General features: G+C 29.9%; 2 protein-coding genes across 2 annotated transcripts in view; one reads left to right on the forward strand and one right to left on the reverse strand.

Annotated features, from left to right (window-relative positions):
• LOC142334274 (uncharacterized) overlaps window positions 1–21,405 on the reverse strand; it is a 68,667-nt gene extending 47,262 nt beyond the window's left edge. The window contains exon 1 of the mRNA XM_075382188.1: window positions 21,230–21,405. Coding sequence (XP_075238303.1) covers window positions 21,230–21,314 — 85 coding nt within the window. The 5' untranslated portion in view covers window positions 21,315–21,405. The remainder of the gene's footprint in view (window positions 1–21,229) is intronic.
• The window catches only part of qin (tudor domain-containing protein qin), a 435,556-nt gene that overhangs the window by 94,228 nt on the left and 315,067 nt on the right, over window positions 1–26,261 (forward strand). The gene's annotated exons all lie outside the window — the stretch shown is intronic.

Here is a 26,261-nt window from a genome sequence, read left to right on the forward strand (position 1 = left end):
ATTATGGAAAGTAAGGAGCATATTTTTAGTATAACCATAAATAATAAAAGGATTTTTTTTATTATCCTTTAATCATTAAAATGTTTATAGTACGCAGTAATTCACCCGCAGGATGTCGACACTTTTTTTAAGATATCTTTCTCCCTCTTTCTCTGTAAGTCTCATTCTATAATTTAAATTCGTTTAGCTAGTACAAATAATCAAACTCGGTTAATTTGCCGTCGAAGTGTGTGCAACATACATAAGTTTTTTTTCACGTTGTAGTGATATTGTATGTCGTCGGTGGATGTATAAAATTACTTATAAACGTGTAATGTCTCCCTACCTTGTTGGTAACTGCTCTTTATTACTATTTTAATTTAAATAGCTTGTTAGATCCCCACTTATACGATAGAAGTATAACTTTCTGCTCTGATTATTCGAATAATTCCAATTATCTGCGGTAGTAGCACATGTGTTAGCGACTGTAAAAACATGTTCGCATTCTAAGACTTCCTTATAAAACTACCTTCGTTAAGAGATAATACCGTATAGATTATTCATTCTTTTTTATTTTAATGTATGCATTAGTTATATTTATATAATTAAATGGACCGACTGACATGTTATTTATAATTATCAAGATTTTCCCGGACGTTTACTTTCTCAGCAATTTGTTGTTTTTTCGAACAAGTAACAGAATATGTTATTAGTTTGAGGTTGCAAATTATGAACTATATCTACATTATCCAGCCATTTAAAAGGATTTTATTAAAAAACGTAACCCTTTTTATTTCAGTTTAATTATTTCCTTGAAATATATGTATAATTTTTATTTTTATTACGTACGTTAAATGGTTGGACATTAATCCATCTTAACTATTTTTTTGTTATAGGGATCGACATTTTTTAGCAGTCGTGTTTTTTTAATTTTTAATATTTATCTCTTGTTAACAGTGTTAGTTTTTTCTCTGCACTTTGAGGTATTAAATCAGGAATATTTTTTTATTGTGGTATCCCGGTGCGCCCATTCTCAAAGTGTGTGAAAAAACTCATTTATTTCGGAATATTTTTTTATTTATTAAGCGTTTCATCTAAATTAAATTACGAGATGGTGGCGACTTCGGTAATAAAAGTGTAAAAGATTTGCTTCTGCTATTTTCTTTTTTTTTAATTCCAGAAATAATTACCGTTTGTAACATATTTTTGATTCAAAAGTTCATTTCAGTGAATTCATAATCATTTTTCTATTTAAAAAAAATTCTAAGCCTAAATTTTCTACTTGAGCTTTCGCTCATTTTTTTCAGGAAGCGTTTTTCATTCGTATTTTCTTCTTTTGTATTTTGAACTTTTGTCGAGAAGATTCTATTTGTTGAAATTTTTCATTCGATCGGTTGCTCGTATCTTCAACCAACGTTCTTGACTTAAATTTTCCACATGATTTTTTTTTCGCTTTTTCTTCTGTAAATACTCTTCACTTAGATTTGGTAGGTAAACTTTTGTTTTTCTTCAAACGTTATCAAAGAGATTTTAACTATTCCACGATTATTTTTCACTTGCTCTTTTCGTAATATTATTAGCGTAAAAGTTTTTTTTTTTTAATTTGATATATGTACGGCTAAAAACGGAAGCGGCAATGATTTTTTTTACAGAGATAACAAATAATTACGTTTATTTTCAGTTCTTTAGATTTCGATTTTTTTTTATGTCAGTTGTTTTCTTACGGTTTATTAAGTTGGGTAGCTTGTTTTAAATTTAAGCCGATTTAAAAAAAAAAAACGTAATTTAAAGATGACGAACAAATTTTTCTTTTTGGCAGATTAAAAAAAAATTATGAAGTTGGCTAAAAATTACTATCTATAGTTTTGTTTTTTTAAATAAATTAATTACTTAATTTTTACTAATATAAGGATTTTTAAGTAATAAGATATCTGCTCAGGAAATCAGTAATGTCTATTATTGGAAATTACATTAACTAATGTAATTTAATTACTGAATTCCATTATTCATGAAAGCCGTATTTTTTTGTTTTTGCACTACATTAGTATGACCAGAAAATTATCTCTATTGTCTGTATTTCTAGTATACTTTAGAATAATATGTTAAATTTATAACTTCTGTGGAATAGAAATACCCATTTAAAGATTAATCTTTTTAAGTATTATCATTTCGTAACCAAAGTTTTTCAGTTTAACATCTTTTTACACTTATATTTTTTCTGTTGTAAATCTAGTATCTCTTATTTTAAATTTATTTTTCAATGTTTTTTTGTGTCTTAAATAAAAATACTAAAAGTAGAATTTTTTAAATTTAACTTTTTAGAGTTAGTAATTTTAGCATTCCAAGAAAAACCACAACTTACACGAAGTGATATTTTAAAAAGAGATTGTGAAAAAATCTATAACACCGCAATGATTGGTTTGTGGTATATTTTAATCATGCTGCTGACCTCCGATGAATTAAAACTGGATGAGAAGGTAGAAGACAAATTGCATTGATAGATGGGAGAATTAGAAGCTATAGCCTAGAATGGTCAAAGATTAGAATGTTTAAATTTTAAGATTAGTGTTAAGTGTTAAAATTTGAGAACAGTCAAAGTACTGGATGAGTTGTTAAGAAAAAAATTCATATATGACAGATTATTGCTAAGTTGGCATCGGTCGGTAGAGTAGATAAGGCCTTGAAGAGAGTAGTAGAAAGAGTTCTCTTCATTTATTTATGCATTTTTATTTTTTTTATTTTTATGTACATTTTCTATATTACGAACGCGGTTGTCTATAAATAACAAATTACTGAATTTGTTATTTTAGCTTGAAAACAAGAACATCTCTTTAACCACCTCATAAATATATCACCGAATTCAATTCTCGGGCATGATTCATTAATAAAATGTTAGAGTATTTATAATTTAAGGTCAGTTTTCAATTCAATTGTATTTTTTCTTTTTTTTTTACTATTACATTGCGTTCGCATTTATGTAATAAATATATTTAATCCAATAGCTTAGCATAAATTAATATTTGTTAATTCAGTCCGATGACGTTATATGATATCATTGACCGGTTGTAAACTCGGCGGATGAAGAGCCATGAGAATAACTTACTTACTCAGCAGTGGCTCGAACGAAGGAGACATACTGTATTTATAACTTAAATATTTCCTTGACCCGTTTTTAAATTCTCACCTTTCCAAATCGCACGGCAATTTTAAATTGCCGGGAGATGATTCTGTAGCAAAAAAAAAGAAGAAAAGTTCATATAAACATAGGTCAGGAGTTCATTAGCGAGTTTCGGCTCGCGAAACATTTATTCCCCTGCTTTCTCCTCCCTATGTAAAATTAAACCCTACTAAAATTCTTGGGATACAAATCGAGGCGTAAATTTGGTGCTTCCTTATGATTTTTCATCTAAGAAATTGAATGAAAAAAATTGGTCCCAGATCTCTATCTCACTTAGGTTTCAATAAAAACGGGGTAAAACACGAAAACGTTTTGTCGGAAAATACATTTTTTAGGGTTGGAATAAAATAATAAATATGTGTTAATTTACCAATAAAAGAATAAAATGTTTTAGTAATTTAGTACAGAATTTAATTCTTAGATAATTGATGTAAATAACGTCTGTTAAAGTTTGAGAACGTAAACTTTAATTAGAAGCAAAACACACGTGTATTCGCGCGCGCACACACATACACACACACACACAGAGAGAGAGAGAGAGAGAGAGAGAGCTTCTTTTACAATTTATTGAATTTTCATGGAATATCGATTGTTTTACGAAATTTCCGTTTCTGTTTACTGGATTTATTATTTGTGAATGATTTTGTGTTCTAACTAGTAATTATATTTTTTATGGGCGTTGTTTAAAGAATAAATTGGTAAAGTACTATAAACTAATAATACACCTTTAAGTGTATATTTCTTATTGGGAGGTTGTTATGTGCTAGTAAATTTAAGGAATTAAATGTATCAATAAAGTAGAAATGTTGTCATTTAATAATTATTATTATTATTATTATTGAAAGTTTGATGATTATCTTTGTGGGGTACGTACGTATTATCCCGTAACTTTGAAGTATTTTCAAAGTTACGGGATCATTAACATATTAAAAATTAAGCATTATTGCTTATAATTATAGATTAATTAACCAAATTTAACCTACGCTTGCTTCTCTCGCTTTTCGTAAAACAATCGCTTTTCGTAAAACAATCGATTTTCCATGAAAATTCAATAAATTGTAAAATAAGCTCTGTGTGTGTGCGCGCGCGCGGGCGCACACACGTGTGTTTTGTTTCTAATTAAAGTTGACGTTCTCAAATTATAACAGACTTTATTTACATCAATTATCTAAGAATTAAATTACTAAAAAGTTTTATTCTTTATTGGTAAATTAACACATATTTATTATTTTATTCCAAACCTAAAAAATGTATTTTCCGACAAAACGTTTTCGTGTTTAACTACGTTTTTATTGAAACCTAAGTGAGATAGAGACCTGGGCCACTTTTTTTCATTCAATATCTTAGACTCCTGGGGCTTGGTATGTGGTGGTCGTATACCGAAAATAGATCGTTTCAATGTAGGAGCGGGTTTGGTAAATTACATTTTTCTGTGTTGAACAGCTAGAGTTACTTCCATGCTTTAATCTCTCTCGCTATCTCTCTCTCTCTGTGTGTGTGTGTGTGTTTGTGTGTGTGTGTGTTTATCCATAGAATAATAGATTAACCTAGTGAATGCTTAATATTTATATCATTTAATGTTTATATAATAACGTGCTTTGTTTGTGAAGTTATAAAGTCTGTAGGGTGTAGTTGTTTCAGTCTTATTTTTTCCACTGTCAAGGAGATTTATAGATTCTCACTTTTCGTGGTATTATAATTTTCTTTCACATTTTTTGCTGACATAATTTCTTAGTCGTGGGCGTGTTCATAAAGTATCTTTGTGTATTACGGTGTTAGATATGTCTAACTAAGCGACTCGGTTTACGTTGTTAATGTTAAATAATGATGTAATTTTTATTTTAATTAACAATAAAATATTCTTCAAGTGAAAATTGAAAAATAACCCGTACTTATTTTGTCACTCGAGTTAAACCGAACTGTGAGGACTATTATTCAAATACTTCAGGAGCAAGAAAATTTAACTGACGTAAGCTAACATAATTAAATTGATCTCATTACTATGAACTTAATTAATACTTGAAATTAGAATCGCGTATATGTTACGTAATGATTAATTTTATATATTAATTACGTTATTGAAAATAAGTTTTTGCTATGTATTATCTGTTGTAAGATATCTATCTTTTATTAATTTCGTTTTTCTAGGTAAGGTGTACTGCATTAGTTAATTTCGTAAGTTTTTATTTTAATCTCATTTAATCTACGTTGTCGTTTTTTCTGCCCTGTTTCCTGGATTTTTCTTTTTTTTATAGATTACGAGGATTTGAATTGGTACGTTTGAAGGCTGAGATGGATAATATAGTTTTTGTTAATTTATGTTTATTACTTTGTCCCTTTTAATAATAACTGAAAAATGAATCATTTTAATTAAACTAAATAATCTATTCAATAAATTAACTTTTCCCTTGTGAATATTTAACAATATTGCCACAGACTAGAATTTCGTTGCAATGCCGGTCATGCCAAGGAAAAAATTACACTTGCGTATTATTTTTCTTGTCCGTACGCGTGAGATATTATTCGTAGCGTAGTATTTATTGTAAAGGCCTCTCTGTTGAAAGTTTTTATGTATGTCGCAAGTACTTCATATTCATGCGTGTGAAACGAATTGTTATTGAATTTATTTAGAAGGTAATAATTATTGCTACGCCCGTTAAATTGGCTTTATACGAGACAAGACATTGTCTAATATGTAAATAAGTGTATTGTTTAGTGTTATTTATGAAAAGACTCGAAGCCGATGTACTTCTTCTGTCTTTGATTTAGGGATGAAAATATCTGAAAACGCTAGTTTGGTTTTTCTTCGGTATCGTCTGATGCTTTATCATTAACGTTTTTATTAATTTTAACTCTTAATGTTTGCATCATTTACACGAAGTATGTTTATGTTATATAATTAATAAAGACGTTTTGAATTACGTAGAAGGGAACGGTCGATTGATGGAACTGATCTATGGTTGTGGGGCGGGAGAGAAGGCATTTTACATGCCTTAAGGACGTTTTTAAAGTGGCTAGACGAGGAAGAGATTACGTATTAGTGAAAGGAAGATAGAAACAGCTAATGACTGTAAATCAGGAATGAATTAATTGTTTACGACTAGATTTGAATCTAATCCTTTTTCGTCTACATATTTTATTTTTTGTGTACGTGTTTTATTTTTTAATCGTTAATCTGTTTATTTTTTTATTTATTAATTTTTTAGTTCTCTTGTAAAGCAATCGTAGTATCTGTACTACGTTCTTTGAAATAAGTTAGCTTTTTTAAAGCTAAGTGAACTGTTCAGGAACATTGTAGTCTCCTTTTTCTCTCTTTAAAAAAAAATTGTTAAATGTAATTACTATTGTCTATTGATACCTACGTAGTGTAGTGCTACATGCCAAGCCCATCGGATTTTCAGGTATTTTCAGCCGTACAAGGGACACTATCAATCTCTTCACCGCGTAACAGGCTGTATAGTAAACGGTAATTATTCGCAGAAAAAGTTACTCCTTGACGTATCGTATGTTTACATTCAGATCGGTTGAAAAAGGATGTGTTTTATTAAACTGGTTCGTGGTTTTTATTCTATATATTATTGTTCAATCATAAAACGGTATACACGTTTAGTAATGAAAAAAGAGGGATAAAAAATAGCAAATTTTTCAGCGGGAATCGTACTCGAGCCAAGCTTATAGAAATCTATTTGCTGATATAACTGCACCGATTGACGGCTTAAGTTAAGTTCAAATTGCTATAGGTTAATTTCATTTGGGTTGATTAATCCAATAATTGTTGTTGATGCGGCAGAAGAGAAAATTTTAATTTTCTGTAAAAAACAGATAAACATTTCCCTGAGAAAAGAAATGGAAATATTGTATAATCGGTTTCATTAAAACAAGAGAAAATTATCAGAGATCGCTGTTAACTCGATATCTTCAATATTTTTCAACGCTCTCTCCGAATATCAGTCGTATTGTTTGATCCCTCATGTCATGAAATGTCATGTTGGACACTTCATAATTTTCGTTTATTCCTAAGGAGTTCTCTCTACTGGTTAATTTAGTCGTGCTGTTGAAAAACAATAACGGTGTGTATAATTACATTATTGATCGATTGAAGACGAGTATCCACCCCTCCCTTATGGGTACTAAAAGATAGGATCTTAGATCCAAATAAGTTATTACGCGTTAGACAAATAAGTTTTGCTGGGTATTTAGGTATTGGGTTCGATTGATTGAAGCTAATCAGATTTACATAGAGAGTTTAATGCTGATGTCCACATCCGTTTTTTATTTGTTAAAGTTTAATTTCCAAAGACAGAATTTAATTAACGATGCGTTTATCTTTATTGGAATGTGCCGTAGCTGCAATTGTATGTTTATTTTCAATCAGCCGATTAAGTGAACAGCATCTTTTTTCTCGTTTACTCATATTTATGAAGTAACTATCCATTACTTTTGGAGTTATCCCTGAATTTGTAATAAACGAAAAAATACTTTTAGTAATATTTTAAAGATTTCTTACTTAAAATAAGTAATATATTAGAGATTCATAAATATACATATATAGAGCTGAGTCCGCAGTTTTTTGCCATTTGTCAATGTGTAAAGTTTTGTAAAAGCGCACTAGAATGAGTATTTAAATATTTTACTTAATTTTTGCATTGTAACGGAGGCTACACGTAGGACTAAAACATTAATGTTTTATTTAATAATTATAAAATATGATTTTTATATTTTTTTTATGTAAGGTTCAGAATGATTATCACTTAAAAGTTTTTTAATATCTGATTTTTGATCATTGAAATTAAGTATTAGAGATTATTACAAGATTTTATATTTTGTGTTACTTATTTCTACTGTGCGATTAATAATTTTAGTTACTGGTTATTAGTGAACTTTTCAGGAACATTGTAGCCTCCTTATTCACTCTTTAAAAAAAAAAAAAAAGAGTTAAATGTAATTACTATTATAGATAACCTACCTATTTTGTATTAGCTGTTCTCTGGTAAAAAAAACGAATTAAACAAATTCATATGTAGTAATATTGTGATTTTATTCTTTATAACATCCTTATCAGAAATAAACGGTATATATGGTTTTAATGTTTTCTGTCAGATTGAATTTTATTATTTTACTTATTTCACGTTAAGGAATTAATTAAAGTGATTTTTTAAACTTGTTTTGGTAATGAGGTTTTATTTAGAACTGCAAAGATTAATTAATATTAATTGTATAAGTTAATGATAAGCGGCTGTCGACACATCCGTGCAACGTTTCGTTTGGTTGCGATCGTGTTGGCGTCCTTGTGTGTAGAGGCAAGGACGTTCGGGAATCTCTCGACATGAAGTAGGACAGTCGCCGTAGCGGTTTCTATATTTACATTATTATTGCTTCTCTTTGTTGTGTTCTTTTACTGAATGCATTTAATCATAATTTTCTATATTTTCATGGAAAAAAATATGTGGTATATTGTTTTATTTTTTTTTCTACTACAGAAGTAAATATACTTCAGTTAACATTTGTTTTAATTAAATCATGTGTTTTGCCAAATTATTACCCACCTTATAATATTTTTTTGATAATTCCTACAAAAATCTTATGTGAACACAACATGACTTCCGGTGTACGCTTATTAAATTGCATAAACACATTTTTAAAAGTGCATAAACTTTTATTTCACTAATAACTTCTGATTTTTTTCATAGTTTTTTTTTTATTATTATTATTGAATTTTTATTTATTGTAATTTTTTTTTACAATCAGACGTTAATCAATCAATGTATTTAAATTAAAAAAAGCGACGGAGTTAACGACTCAGTGGCTCCACCAACACAGGCAATAGCCAGTCACTACCACTGTTATTGTCTGTGCGACGCGACTGCTGCACTTGCCTCCGGTTACTCGACTAAAAATTATAAAATTAAAAAAGATTGACCGTGAAGATACATACGTGTGTGTGTGTGTGTATGTGTACGTACGAATATTTGTATAAGTAGGGGTTTTCAGATAATGAGGCAAAAACTGTCTTGAACCAATGTCGAATATTCCTCCATCCCTAAATCCAGTTGTCTTAAAACTTTGGAATTTTAAAACTTAGTAAGTACTTTTATCGTATTAAAGCCCAATTTTCTGCGGTCACTATACAAAAAGACAAAAATTAAAAATGCAGAAAACTAATCTTCCCCTTATTTTAATTTGTCCAAAATTGAACGCCATCAATGCCTGATGTATAGAATTTGTATGTGCCATTTTCGAGTTTTTATGTTGAGCCGGTCCGGAGATATTAATCAAAACATAGGTAAACTGAGGTATGTACATACTGCAAACACGTTTCGTAAATTTGGCCAAAGCCAAAGTAAGGCTATAAACTGTTGAATAATTTCGTGCTAGGCGGCAGTATCCGCAGCTTTTCCAAAAAACAAGAATCCTGTAATTCGTCGCCTTGAAACCACACACTGTACGCTATTTTTTGTAGGTGGAGGGGAAATTCAAAGAAAATGTGCGGGTTTTCCACTAGTAAAACCACGCTTCATCTGTGAAAAATACTTCTTCTAAAATGCCAATGTTGCCTTTAATGAAGTTCTTGAACTATTGATAATAATTAAGCCTTTTAGCATAATCAGTATTGGTTGCTGATTATGCTGTATATATATATATATATATATATTATATAGTATCGAATGTAGGTTTTCCTGCATACGATACGGATACCACCATTTTAGGATTCTCACTGCAGTGGGGCTGAACCTAGTGAAATGTAATTTCCCTGGCTTAAATCTTCGCAAAATTTATGAGGAAATCTTGTAATTGCCACTTTAATGCACTGAACGGCCTGCGTATTTAATACTGACATGTGTCTGGCACGTTTCTGATCTAACACCGAACCTGTACACGAATATTTTAACTAACTTTTGAATAACTTTTCAGTGGTGTTTTCTTTTCAAATTTTTCCTTGAACTTTCGCAGACACATAGCATGAGATTCTGCCTCTAAATAAGTTGCTGTCACAGATACACGCTCTTCAATGCTTAACCGTATTTAAAAGAAAGTACACAACCTTGTTCAAAAGCTAATGCTCGACAGAGACTGGCAATACTTAAATGTGTAGGCAATAAACAATCCTCCCTACTGCGGTTACAGTCGCATCAACATCTTTCCGCATTATTTTGCACATCTCACACCAATACATGCATTTTAACAAAAATGTGCATTAAGTATATATTACTGAATGATGGGTTCTGTTTTAAGTTTGTACACCAGTATAAATTGGATTAAAATGTAAAACGCGTATTTTTTTCAAGTGAATTTATTATTTTAGATATTAATTTTGCATATATTTTGGTCCGGCTTTGCTTTCGATTGCTACCCGATTGTGTTAATCTGTTTTCTGAGAAATTAAGACCCAACTCTCATTTCATAACCCTTAATTTTGCGCATGTTAATGACCTTCACTAGGCTGAACAACTAACGTTTGCTCGATCGAGATCAAAGGACTCGATCGACCCAACATCGATAGCTTACACGCGCGTGCCCACCCGTGCAACAGATTTATTCGGTTTTTAGTTATTTACTTTTATTACTGAGAATTTACGTATGATCGATATGGATCATGCACCCTGGCAGGGTGAATAATATTAGGGTATTTGGTAGTAATAATTAATTTTGGTTAAACTGAACAAAATTAATTTTTTAGTAGGTCGATGTATAGCGAATGTATTCTGATTCTATGTAACAGAATGATGTCAGGCTTTCTTATTTGAGGGTTAAGAATTAATTCTTTTTATTCAGGAAATTAGTTCAGTGTTGAGGCAGATTTCAAGTAAATAATAATAATAATTCCTGATTATACATTGAATACAGAGTTAAAGTCTGTGCGCGTAGGGGCATGAATTGATAGGAAAATTGAAAAAAAAAAATAATGTAAAGAATTTCGTTGCAAGTTAGTGAAATTAATCGATCTTTGTTGATATTACTAAGCGATATGAACATTTACGAATGAAAATCGTGTTTTTAATTTTAGAAATAGGATCCTCGGTCATCACGTTTAATGTAAAATGTTACCTGTATAACACTTTTTTCTATTAATTTATCAGCATACTCGTGGTAATAAGATACATCGTAATACCCCTTTAGCATTAAGAAATTAAATAGAAAAAATATTTATTACTAAAAAAATTAGGTCTGTGAGATTTAAACAAAATAAAAATAAAATTGGTTATTCTGGTATGATGATAATAATAAGCAATTTATAAATAATTCCGTAAGTAGAGGAGAAAGGACTGTAGTAACATTGATAAGATTTGATGCTATCTTTTTAATAAACTTTGAATTTCTTAGTATTGTTTTGCGACTACGTAAGTTCATTCGTATTACTCGTTTGTATACACTTTAAAAAAATTAATTAAAGCTGTAAGAGTAATAATCTACTACCGTAGTTGTTGGCCGACATGTTTTACAGAGACTAATAATAAAGTAATACTTTATTATTTCTTATAACTGGCCTGTCGTATTGGTACTACAGTACCAATTCTACTGTAGTTAAAATAAATATTATAGTGTCAGTGAAAGTTGCTGTTTCATTACTAATAATTTCTCGAAATAAATCTCAACCTATAAATTTGATAGTATATCTGATCGGGTTATTTATTTTTTTGATTTATGTATAAAATATTACTTTTTACTTCGATTTGTGATAATAATTTACAGGAATTTTTGATTTACAGCAATTACAATAAAATAGGTTAATAAAAAAAATATACAATACAGTTGAAAAAAAATTATATTCAACTAGAGGAATATGAAAGGAAAAGATCAATGAAAAAACCGAGTAGGTTGTTTATAAAATGGAAGTCTACATGATCTTTGATATTTACTATTTATCAGTCGCTAAACTTTTGTCTTAAACCGTTGTTACAATACCTTCTTTATGAAAATATCCGAAAATTGGAATGGCTTTTTAAAGGTTCATAAGTGAAAGCTGTGTAATTTTATGTTTTCTTTTTTGCCATTTCACGAGACTGTATTTCTAGTTTGATTGTGGGTCTTATTTTTTTGCACATATTTATAATACATACTTGGGTTTTTTATTACATTTTTCTTAGTTTAGTCGATCGCCCATAAACCACGTGACCTTTTTTGTAAAGGTATTTAACCTTCCATCTCGCTGACTGCGTAACCAAACAGACATCCCTTTCCGCTAATTACAGAAAATTCTAAAATTCACTCTTAAACATTTTACCGATGTTTCCTTTATACATGCATAGATATTCGAGGATATAGAAATCATTTGTAAACTAAATGATTTTGAAATTTATTTATTATTAATTTAAATTTTCCATTTTTATTCGCTTAAATTACGAGTAATTATTTAATTGCAGTTGCATCCCAAAAACGTAGCGTTATAACATTTCAACTCATTAAATTTTAATATAAATCGTTAATAATAATTAACGTAGACATTACCGTAAATGTGTACAGGTAAACTTAAATAAAACATTTAAAAGTGTAAGACCAATTTTTATTTCATTAATAGTTGAATGTTATTATTTGCGTTTGTTTTATAAATACATACATGTTATACACATCTTATCTTATTACAGTTCATGCGACTAAAGCCGCTCTAAAATGGATAACTTTTTTAATACAGATACAATATCAGTCGTGCAACAGTGCGTTAAAAGTTAAACAGCCCCTTTCTAATTTTGAAGCTATAAGGATGCTTGAATCCGGTGAATTTATTGATCAGTTATATTCGTCTTTTGGCGAAAATAATATTTTACCTCTTGAGGAAGGGGCGTAACTCAAAATGCTTAAATAGTTCCCATCATGCGGGAGTACATTATACAAAGCTTTCGTCAACGCAAGGAAAATGGTGTAAAGAATAACAATCCCCGTTGTCCCGATTCCAAATGGCGGTGGCGCAAAGAACACGTTTTCATGATTTTCAAAATATTCATAAACCAGTTGAATATTCATTCATTGTAGGTAGGGTGGAGTAATTACTTTGTTGATAATTGGCATTAATTAAGATGGAGAAAAAATTAATTGCAGCGCTATTTTTTGGTCCCCTACATCTAAGTGGGTCTTACTGAATTCCTATATTAAACCGATCGGGAAGGTGAAAGCAGCGTTTTATTAAAGCAGCCGATTTCCGTTTAACATTAATATTAAAAATTCATTGTTTTTGTTTAACCGTACAATCATCATTCGTCTAATCGGTTAACGTACTGTGCTACACTTGATGTAGCACATTTATTCGCGCTGCTATATCGTTGATTTAATTTTAATAGATGACATTCGCAAAGAAAATAATTTCCATGGAAGTTATTATCTTTGCATTTCTTTGTAATTATTAAGCATAGATTTATAACGGGCAATGATAGCCCACTTATTTTTCATACTCTTTTCTAGGAAACCTTGAATGACAACAATAACCGTATGAAGAAATTATTTTGAAACTGTTTAATTTTGAATGATAAGTGGTGTAGCGGAGCCACTGTTCCAGGAGGAAAAGTGCACATTAGAAAAATTGTTTAATTTGTAGATAAATGGAATTAAAAAAACGAATTAATGCACGGTTCTTAATCCAGAACGTTTGTCCATCGCAGCGTGGTAGCTGCATTGTTAGTATTGTTTGTTGATGCTATTGTACACAGTTAATAACCGTGTAAACAAGTTTCTCCGTCTTCCTGTTATTTCAGTTTTAATTTCTCGATAAATTAAACCATATTGATCGTAATTAACATATTTTCTCCCTGGAAAATTTCCAGACAGAATCCCATTAATAAAAGATTTTATTTAATTTTACACTTGAAAACCTTTATTCATCTGTAAAATAATTTTCGGATAAAACCATCTACTGTGTTCGTTGGTGTATCACGGGTGTACCTGACCCGCTTCCTACTTGACGGTAGGAATAATAAAATGGACCAGTAATTCTGCGATATCTATTCCACCTGTTGTTTTTACCCCTTTCAAAGGATTTATTTCAAGGGTAATTAATTAATTGTTAAAAGTCCCTTCCCTTGAATGGTTTATATAATCAATTTTTGGACTACCCTTTTAATCGCAGTTGGGTGTGAGTGTGTGTGAATCTAAATAAAGTATTTTCAATACTGACTCCTACGTCATTGCTGTGCTCATTCACTACCAAAGAATTATCCAGATAAGTTATTCTATCATTGAACTCTTTTACATTATTTTTAGGTCGATATTAGCTAAATTATCATCAAGAAATAAACATAATAGGGGAACTGCCAAAAAATGTATTTAAGTGTTAAAATATTATCTTTATATTTATTTCTTGTTCCCCCATCACTCCAAAAATTTTGATAAATCTACACTTCTAGATTTATCTCTCCATTTGAGACTAGTTAAGACTCCGAAAGAAATTTTTGTCGGTAACTTTTAATACCATTTTCTCTAAATATCATTTTTAGAAATTGTATTGACAATTAATATTGTAAAATGAGTTCAATGACACAATAACTTTGTAACTCTTTGGAAGTGAATGAACCAGTGACGCAGGAGTGACTATTAGAATTACTTGTTTTAGATTCACAAGCGCACGCACACAAAACTGCGATTAAAAGGGTCGTCCATAAATGATTATGTTACTCATCCAAGGGGGGGGGGGGCTTTAACAACAATTAATTAATTTCCCTTGAAATAAATCCTTTGTACGGGGAAAAAACAACAGGTGGGGAACAGTTATTGCAGAATTACTGGTCCATTTTGTTATTTCTACGGTCATGTAGGGAGCCGGTCAGGTACACCCACGATACGCCAACGAACAACAGATGGTTTTATCCGAAAATTATTTTACAGATGAATAAAGATTTCATTTATAAAATTAAATAAAATTTTTCATTAATAATGGGATCTTTCTGGAAAATTTTGTCATTTATTTACTTATGCTAAATTATGTTAGTCAATTAATAATGGTAATTTTGTTTATTATATATATAAGTTTATATATATATATAAATAATAAACAGTATATTTATTATATATATAATAAATTTAACAAAAAAAAATAATAATAAATGCAAAAATTAAAATTGACCATTCAGATATACAGCTATATCAAGAATCCAAACCAATAACAATGAATAATATGAATGTTTCAATTCAAAATGAAATAGAAATTTAAAAATAATTAATTATAATTAAAAATTGACTACAAAACACAAGAAAAAATTGAAAAAAGCTGATGTAAAAAAAAAAAAAACTAATAATACATTACAATGAAATACTTCCAGAAAGTAAGCACCATTTTGTTGTAAAAAAACATAGCATTTTTACAATTTAGATATTACTTTATCTTTAGGCATTGCTGATATAGAGGCATTTATAATATCTTTACTTGAATTTTTGTATTCACCACAATAGAATTTAACATCTAAGTCAGAGTAATCACTTAACCTCCTTCTTCAGCATGTCATAAACATTAAACCACTCTCCAGTTAGAAAATTTTCACGTGACGAAACAAATGGTAATGGTTCCAAATTTCTAATCTAAATTCAGTGAACAGAATATGTAACGCATTTGCAGATTGAGGTCTGGTACTGCTTTACTAATTTTAAACATGTCTTGTTTATTTTGAAACAGTTATATATATATATATATATATATATATATATATATATATAGTTTATTATTTATTTAATATACATATTAAATTAAATTTTAAAAAATCTGATGTGGTCGCCACATAACTTCCTTGTACGGCCTATTAAATTTCATATACACATTTTTTTTTAATGAAAAGTACGTAAAATTTTATTAACTTCAGATATTTTTTCATATTATTTTTTTGTATTGTTACTGAATTATTATTTATCGGAATACTTCTTTAATATTCAGAGGTTAACAATTATTAATAAATCAATATTTTTTAATTAAAAAAAAAAAAGAAGTTAATCAAAAGGCGATTAAATCTGATTTGAACCGATGTGCCTTCCCCTGTTAGATTCAAATATTTAATTAAAATTTTATGTGGCTATAAATCTGGAACCAATGAAAATAAATATCGCTTAGATATATCGTTGAAAAACTCTCATGAGGACTTAATACTGCAGTTAAGAAAAAGTCCATAGTCCACATATTTTTGTATTTTGGGATTCTTTTGGACACTTTTGGTTCATTCGATTGCAATCAACATAGGAGTGCACAACTAGATGTTACAACAATAATCCAAAATTTCAACATCCTACAGCTAATCGTTTTTGAGTTGTGCGAGATATACGTACGTACAGACGTCACTGGTCAAAATGGACATTTCCGTTGAAATCTGAAAACCGCGATCACAATACTTCCTTTACTTCGTACAAGGAAATAAAAAGGGGGAAATAATTTTACTAATATTATTTATATGTACCAAGAGATAAATAAAAATAAATTTGTGAAGGTTGTGTTAAAATGTTTAAAATCTGTGGAAGGGTATTGTCGAGTGAAACTTATAACAACGATTATTATTTATCTTTTAGAACTGTATGTTCACGATGATAAATTTAAACATTACAAACATTTTTACTCTGTTTAAAAATGATTAGTGTTTGTAATAAGAGAAGTTAAGAACAACACCGTAGGAACTTTTAAAACACTAGTACATATCGGACATATAGTTAAGAAGTTAAGGATATTTATCGAATCATATTTTAAAGCATGCATATACTTTTAATTGCGTTGTCATTCATTGTTTAACACTTTTAAAATTATTTATATTGATAACGACATTTCATTTTACTGTGGCTAAAAAGAATTAAATTTAAACAAAAAGAATGAATTATTAAGTTGTTAATTCTGTGTCGAGTTCCTAAAATGTATTGCATAAGAAATATTTTAATCGGTTTGTTTTTGTTTAAGGTTATGAGAACTGTATTTTTACCTTCAGATAAATGTTAAAATATTGCAATTCACGAAGGAATAATGCAATCAGTACGCTTGCTTGAAATAGAGAAAAACACCGAATATGTTCTCTTGATACTCTGATACTTACTGATTTGTGCTGTTTCTCATTTCATGACAAATCATTTTTTCAAAATTATAAAACAAGATCCTATCTTACTATTGTTTCTATCTTGGTTTAAAAGTTTCTATTTTGCTTCATGGGGTCCTGCTCAAAGAGCCTTCTAATAATTTCACGTAGTCACCAATATCGAGAAAGGTTTATTTAATATATACCTTTTAAAGCTTTGATTGTTGATTTTTTTTTATTAGTGGAATTATTATTTGGGTACTAAATTTTTACCTATGATATATTCAAAACATTATTGTTATTTTAATGTTTAATTCTTAATATTTGTAAGTTTAACTTCGATGATGATAATATGAAAATAACAAATTTCTCCTAGTAATTTATAATCGTTTTTCAATCCCTTATCTGCATTTAATAACTTATTAAATAAAATTTTAGGTGAAGTTCTATTCAGTTCTGTTTTATTTTTATTGGTTTTTTGAATTCTTGTTTGTACATTTTTACGAACTACGAGTATAATGTGTTTTTTTTTGTGATGTTGTATGGAGCAAATAAAAGTATATGGAATGAAAAAGTAACGCTTTCTTTGTTTTCTTTCTTTGTTTATTATTATTATTATTATTATGTTATAAATTTATGTGGGTTACGTACAATGAAGTAATTTGTTCCGCATTTTAGAATTACTTTGAAAATGATTCTTGAAGTAATGTTCTTGTTTTGTTTTATAAACAACCGTAATTTACTTTCTTTTACACTTCCATGCTGTTGCTAGAAGGTTTATTCATATGAAACAATCGTATACGCCACAGGATTCTAATAACCGATGCCAGCGAAACTGATAGAAAAGAGTTCACATAAATTTTTATTAATCCCGTTAGTTTACAGTGTCTCGTAGTAGTATTTGCATCCGGGAATTTGATTGTTAGTTTTGCGCTAATACTGTGTATCGGTAAGTAATCTAAACATGAATTCTGTATTAATTACGTAAAATTGATACCTTATTTTTATAAACGCAGATACAGATTTTCTAATTATTCAGAAATGAGTTCATCAATATTTCTTATATTGTACGTGTTTTCTAAAAATTATTTTTTAGGTTAGTGAAGCCAAACGTTTTTATGACATTACAGTTTTTTCGTTTCAATCTTGACAAATCACGGTTGTTTTTTGTTTTGTTCGTGTCTATGTGAGTGCTTTTAGTGTTAACTTTCGTACAGTGAACAGTTCAATAAAACTTTTTCGATACTTAATTTTAATTTGTTTTTTTTTTTAAATAAGTGTTTCGTTGTGGGGTAATAATTTGGTTAGAGTCAGAACAACGTATTGTGAAATGAAAATGCTATCTGCCGTACTCTTACAATTTTATTCATTTTTTATTTATAATATTTTTTAACTATTAGAGCGGATAAGTAGCTTGTAAAAGTTTTTCTCTTTTTTTGTTAAGTATAATGATTCGGATACGGGAGTTATTCACGTTATCATCTTTTTTTCGAAGTGGATTAAATTTGGATTCTTTTTTTTTAATTTTAATTTTTTTGACTTTTTCCTGTGCAGTTTGAGATACTGAATCAGACTAAGACTGTATTATTATTATTATTATTATTATTACTGGTCCTATAAGGGGCGAAAAAAATAATAGTAGTTTTGTAATAATAGGCTTACTCGAAGTCAAGTATTTTTATTGTAAGTTCTCTCGATAATATTTTTGTGGTACATTTATTTTCACATTTCGCAATGAATAGCGTAGCCATATGAAACACATTTTTTGAATGGTTTGAAAACGAAATTGCGGGTGTAGTAGATCGGTCAAAGGTTACCAGTCCTTTCACTTTTAGTAATCACTATAAACGACTAATTTTTTTAAAACTCGTTTTATGTCGGTCGGACTTAAAAAGATTCGAACTTCTAATTTCTACGTTTCCGTTTTTTTCTAAGAAACTTTATCGCTGTTGTTGGGCGGGATATTTATGCTGCGCATAAAAAATGAATTTCAAAAAAAATTATTATGACTATGTACTGTTTCTGAACTAGGTTAACATAAACAGTGACAAGGATTAAAATTAAGAGCACTTTTATGCATTAACTACATGTATTCTTTTTAGATATTAATTTATTTTTTTATTTTGATCGGTTTAATTTAAACATTTTGCTTAAATTACTTCAATTTAGTGAAGATTTTACAACATTCAAATAAATTTTGTACGCATTAGTTTTAGAAGATTTGTTCTTTGCAATGCGATTAATTCGCTTAAAAAAAGGTAGTAGTCCCGTTCTTTACTTGTTTGTTATATTTGGATAAAAAGTGAAAGCAAGTTTTCTTATAAAATAGACAATAAAAAAACTAATACACATTATTTAATAGTTGAACCATTTTAGTTTATTAAGCAATAGTAAAGGTTTTTTTTTTAAAATATTTTCGTTTTTAATAACATTTTATGACTAAAAAACAAAGAATGTTATAGATTTATTTATTTTAGTGGTCAGACTGAACTCAATTTTTTTTCTCGTATGTTTTGTATCTTTTGTATTCAGATTTATTTTTGTTAGAAGGCTAATAGGACTGACTGACTACAATAATAACAGTTTTAATATCTATTTTTTTTCTGTAAAGACCTTCCATTGAAGTTTCTTCGATCAGTGGATATTTCTTCTTAACACATAATTTTTGTAATAATGTTTAGTCGCTAATACAAGATATTTCTGCGGTTTATTTAGAAAATAATAGTAGCAGTTTCCAAGGGCTGTGTATACCGCGATTATTTATTACGTGATTATTATTACCTCTTTCATTAAAATAAGATTTGAGAAATTATCTTTGGTAGAAATTTTCAGTTCGGTTTACGTCGAAGAATTTTTTAAATTATCATTTTTAAAGCAATTAAATCCTCTGATAATATGTAAGGATTTTCTGTTCTTATTTTTATGAAATAATAATGATTTGTCTTTTCATGTAATCGATTTATAAGTTTAAAAATAATAAGAAAGCATTATTATCTCACAAAATGTATTAATAAAATCTTTCATTTATTTTTAATTTAATTTTTTTATATAACCGTATAAAAATCTTTGTTAATGATTGATTGATTGATACAGTAAAAATTTTGAAATTACATTTTATTTTTGAAGTTTTTAATTTTGTAGTAAGAATGTATTATGTGGTAAGTAATGAATGTTTTATTTAGTAAGAATTTTGAAGTTGTATGTAGTGGTGGTAATGAAAGATAAACGTGGAATATCGAGTTGATAAAGTAACTGCCAGGTGCAAAAAAAAATTATTTAACACCCAGACTTAGTGTTTGGTGGTACTTGAAAAAATAATAAAAAATATATAATTATAGAAATATTAAATAAAAAAATTGAAATAAATTTCGATAAAGTACTAGCAGAGTACCTCTTTTTAACTGTTATATATTATATTGATAAATTTATGGTTTATAATTACTAAAAAAGTAAGACTAAATTAAAAAAAAAAACAAAACAGAACGTTACAGAATTCCATCAGCGACATGTTTTATTCTTTATTAATTGTTATAATTTTGTAAAGTTATTTATTAAAAAGGGGGAGGAAAAGTTTGTTTTTAACAAACTGGTGTTTCCGTTTTCCCTCAAAGGAATTATTTTAAGATTTCTTTTACATTATTCTGGTACGGAGATGAAATCTCCTTTTGTGGTTTATTATCTTCTTTTTTTGTAATGTCATTACAGAAGGATGTAATTGTGACATTTTTCACATCAGATTTATGAGGAAATAAACAGTCGTGTTCGGAACGTAAAAATATTACCGTTGTTTTACTGCGTAAGGCAGTTTTTGTACTACCAGGGTTTTATTGTGTTCAAAATAATGCGCGACATGTTTTTATAAGCACAAAGATAAAAAAATTGACGTGCAGTTACAGAATTTGGTTATGTTTGAAGTTAATATTTTCTACAAAAAAATTATATTTTATATTTACGAACTTATCATGATTTATTTAGTTTACTTATAGAATTTAAGGATACGTTCTACGGGATCATTATTTTATGCAAACGTTTATTTGTTTAATTTCATATTTTTAAGAGGTTATAATTTAAATTGTAGTTAATTATCATTAAAAGAAAAAGAAAATACCTGTTTGTAGTAGGAGCAGGGCGGCTATCGCAGTAGTCATCGCATTAACGGTCGAAAGGATGTTGAACGTTATCAGGCTAGGCATGGCCTGACCTTACGTGTATTCACTGGCACTGTTTGCAGCAGACTGCGTTTAGAATCTGCCTTCCTCCTGCAGCCGTCATCGCTGCGACGTGAAAGTTTGTCCTGCCATGCACCACGTCCCATTTGTGAGGTGCTGCTCCCCACGCATCTTGCTTATCCCTCGAAGGTCACTGTCCTGCGGTACTAGCTGATAAAAGCAACAGGTTCATTGCACCTTAAGCCGCAACGATTTTTTTTTCTATTTGTCGTTGATTAAATGCAATTGCAGTTTTGATGTCGTTGGATTTGCATAGTCCACGCGAGGAATAGTATTCGGGATTTCAAAGCCGTTAAAAACGTTTGCTGTTTCAAAGCAAGCTCTGTTTTTTCCTTATATTTTAGGATATTTATAAGTTCTAAAATTTGTCTTTGAGGGCTGTCTTATCTCAGTGATGTTGAACCACTAGTTAGTGGTTACGAATGTCAGAGTTTTGTTTTCTGGAGTCGAAATTACTGTAGACATTTTCTTGAATAAAAAAAAAAAAAAACATTTAAAATCGTTATCTTTTTTAATTTTGTACGTTTGCAGTGCATATACATTATGAGAGGAAAGAGGTAAATATAAGAAATCCATCTGACCATGTTACACTTCCCCAGAAGTAATTTGCATCATAGCTCGACTCATCTTACGTATTGAAATTGAAATGTGTGAGAAAAATTCCTTCCGTAAGAAAAGGTGGTGTTCAAAATACTGTCTTTTAAATAAGACTAGTTTGTATTACTATTTTTAGTCTGTTTTTCATTTCTAACGTATTTGTCATGTCAGGCATTTTAAAATCTGTCAGCGGATTTCAGATTGGGAAATGTAATTCTTTTTAACGTAGATTTTCAATTGCCGTTTTTTGAAATTATCGGATGAGGCAGTTTTGTTAAGTTTCTGAATACTGTGGATGTACAATGGATTTTCATATTGTTGTTGTATTGGCGCTTTATTCTGTTGAATTGATTCTTATATAAATAAAAAGATTTTTTTTTTTTTTGGGGGGGGGGGTTATATTGTAAAGCGTGATTGGAATTCTGTTCCTTTTTACAATTTTTTTTCCTTTGAAGTCTTAAATAATTTATTACCTTTTGTTTATAGATATTTTCTGGGTGAAAATTCTCAAACATTTTAGAAATTTCTCGTTTAAATTGTGATTAATACTTTATATATATATATATATATATATATATATATATATATATATATATTTGGAAGATGGTATAGCTCCCCGTACTTGTACAACCAGGTTCCGCAGAAATCCAATAATCGCTGAAATGGACTGTTTCGCTTTCTCACCTCCTTTATGAAAATATCGCATTATCCGTATTTGAACATTATCCATTAGTGTGGGTGCTTAGGTTCATGAAACTGATTTTTTTATTTCTGAGAAAATGTTAAATCACATTTTTCATAATTATATATCTAAAATAAGTAAGTTATTACATAAGTTAATACTTATTTATTATTTTGTATGCTTTAAGTAACGTAATAGATAAAGTGATTAAACATTCTAAAGTGAATAATTTTCTTTCAGTATTGCAATACAGCGATAATAAACTGTGAATCGAAACAAAAATTCTGTCATTTTAAAATTAATTTATAAAATTTGCTAATAAAGTTATTATGGCGTTTTACATATTTAAATTCGTAGAAAAAATTGATGACTACGGTGCGATTACATCTTTTCTGGGATTATTTTTGATGACACAGTAACACGGCAAAGTCATTCAAAAGTTGTGGTGCCAAGGAATGAGACACTTAATATAATAATAAGGAAACATACAGAAAAATAATAAAAAATATCGGAAAATGTTCTGCGTCACAGAAGAAAGAGAGCGAGGGGGGGTGAAAACGCGACGACAACTTATGGTAAGCTTCAGAAGACTTTTGGAGAGGAGGTTATGTCAAGAGCTCAAGTTTTTCGGTGGCATAAAATTTTTAGTGAAGGCAGAACGAAGATGAAGACCCGCAGTGGACGACCATCAACCTCACGGACAGATGTCAACTTGACCAGGGTGCGTGAAATCGTACACAACAAAAATCTCACACAACAACAGCGAGAAACACGGAAAAATGTGGCAGCCGATCTGTTAGAGCAAACGGAAATCAATCGATCCAGATTTGTTGAGGCGTGTTATCACTGGTGATGAAGGTTGGTTTTTTCAATACGATCCAGAGACAAAACGCCAAAGTTCGCAATGGTGCTCAAAGGGATCACCCAGACCAATAAAAGCTCGCATGTCAAAGTCAAAAGTGAAATACATGCTTGTGTGCTTCTTCGATTCCAAGGGAATTGTTCATAAAGAGTGGATGCCTCCTGGACAAACAGTTAACCAACTGTTTGTTGATTAAGACTTCGTAAACGAGTTCTTCGTGTCCGTGCCAACATTGCTGATAATTGGATTCTGTATCACGATAATGCGCCATCCCATACTGCTCTGTCAGTACAGCAATTTTTAACCTCAAAACAAATTTCAGTACTACCACATCCACCTTATTCACCAGATATCGCTCCGTGCGACTTTTTTCTATTTCCAAGAGTCAAAATGGCGGTCAAGGGACACCATTTTCAAACAACACAAGATGTCTAAAAAGCTATGACGTGGGTCTTGGAGGATAATACAGAAGATGAGTTCCAGAAATTTTACCCTCGATGGCAGAAGCGCTGGAATAAGTGTGTGCAATCAGAGGGGAACTACTTTGAAGGAGACAACACTAAACATGACTAAAACGGTAAGCAACATTTTTTTTCACATCAGTCTCATTACTTTATTGTCGCACCTCGTACAGGATACTAGTAACATATATTTTTACATAACTACATTAAATTAAAACTGGCAAGATATAATTAGGGAAACAACCTAACTTTTCACATTAGAAGAGCACCGAACTATTTTCTATTCTAATTATTACATTCTCGATTATAATTTATAATTCTTCATTCAAGATTATAATTTTAGAGATGATGTAATTATAATCCTACTAATGTTAATAATAATAATTTTGTCGTGTAGATTTACTGATTAATAATCTGTATTTACCGGCATCAAAATTGTGTGTTCATCCTATATAAATATAAATATAACTACACCATTTGAAAAGAAGGTGATCGTTTTTAAAGCTTGTTTTACATTCTGATTAATTACTTGAATTGTATAATTTATATTTGTGAAATGTATGATTTATGTTATTAGTACTGAATGTGTAATTTATGTACGTATTTATTAGTGGAATACTTATGATTAACATTTTATTCCACGATTGTACTGGTAGATTTGAATAACTACAGTGCTTGTGTGGTTTAGTTTTTTTAGAATCATCGTCCTCCTTACTTCAGCTATTGGTTCAATATCTCGTTGAGATAATGTCGTGTACTTAATGTCCGAAAAGTGGGGAAAATAATATTTTTTTTCATATCGCTATTCATTTCATCGTTTAGTCGGAATAAAAGAATTGTGATCGCTTAACAAAAGGCGAGAAATATTTCCGACTATTTATTTATATTCTCAGTAAAAATTGATAATTTAAAATATGTCGTGACTTCGTGAAATTGAACTAGATGCCATACGCCATTCTATTATATGTTTCTGGTTTATTCCCGTGTGCTGCTTTTCCGACTGTATTAAAAAGTTCAAAATTCCATAATCTTCTCGCATTTAATGATAGTTTATAAAAATACATTTATTAGCGATTTTAAATTCGGTTGCGTTCTTTTTACGTTATGGTAAAGTTAATTTTTTATTAAGCTAAATAACGCTTATGCTGATTGCGGAGATTGGAATAAAAAAATGCGACTTTTATCAACGTAGTGTCTCTAATTTATGAATGTACACATTGGTATATGCGCGCGTGGAAGGAGTAATAACGGCGATCGACTGCAGCGAGGGAAATGGTTGTTAATTGCGGAAATGTAAGAATGCTGTAAGCTTACTAATTACAACAAAAATATCTAGTACGTTTGAAACAAGTACGGGTAGTGTGAGAATTCCTTCTGAAGTACAGTTTTTCCAGATTGAGAAAAAGCAATTTTTATCAAGAATTAAATGTTTCTGATGTTAAAAAGTGTTTTAGGCCGTAATACTTGGTCTGATTTTATTTTATTATCTCAGTAGTTCTTTTAATATATTTTTAAGAAAGATCATGTCAGAAAATTATTTACCACAAAGCCGAATGGGGATCAGAAAAAAATATTTTTAACTGAATTGCTGTAAATTGCACAAAAATTAATTTTTCAGGGGCTTTTTTAAAGATAATTTTAAGTAAAAGTAGGTCAAAATCGTACGAATCGCAAAATTTTATTTGACATCAAGGTGGTGTGTCTCTCCTTATCGGCATTATGCTGTGCGCGATCGGTTGAATGAAATTCTCCCCGACCGCTGGATCGGTCGCCGGAGACCAGATGACAGGGCTTGTTTGTCGGGGGCTTCAAGTTCGCGCGATCTGACCCCGTGCGATTTTCTTCTTTGAGCGTTTATAAAAGATCAAGTGTACGTGCCACCGTTACCAGCCGATCTACCCGATTTGAGACACAGGATTGAAGCAGCTGTCGGATCAGTTACTCCAGACTTGCCGATTAAAGTATGGGATGAACTCTCCTATCGGATGGATGTAAACGAATGGTGCTCACATTATATTGAACACTTGTAGGAAAAACTATTTGTGTTGCTCTTTCATTTCATGTATAATTTATCAATATAAGTAAAACTCCGATATTCACATTTTAAAAAGCACGGTATTTAATGTTATGCGGTTTATTGTCGAGAACTATCGCTCACTCGTTTTGTCAAACGGCCTTCAACCATCGTTTGGCAAAACGCGTAGTGAGAACAGTGGAAATAAGATATTCTCGAAAACACGTAGGAACTGTAAAGTGGGGACGTTGAATGAAACAGTTTCGGAGCCGAAACACACCAAAAAGTTGTAGAT

Source organism: Lycorma delicatula, chromosome 1 (genome assembly GCF_047948215.1).
Source record: "Lycorma delicatula isolate Av1 chromosome 1, ASM4794821v1, whole genome shotgun sequence".
Lineage (NCBI taxonomy): Eukaryota > Metazoa > Arthropoda > Insecta > Hemiptera > Fulgoridae > Lycorma > Lycorma delicatula.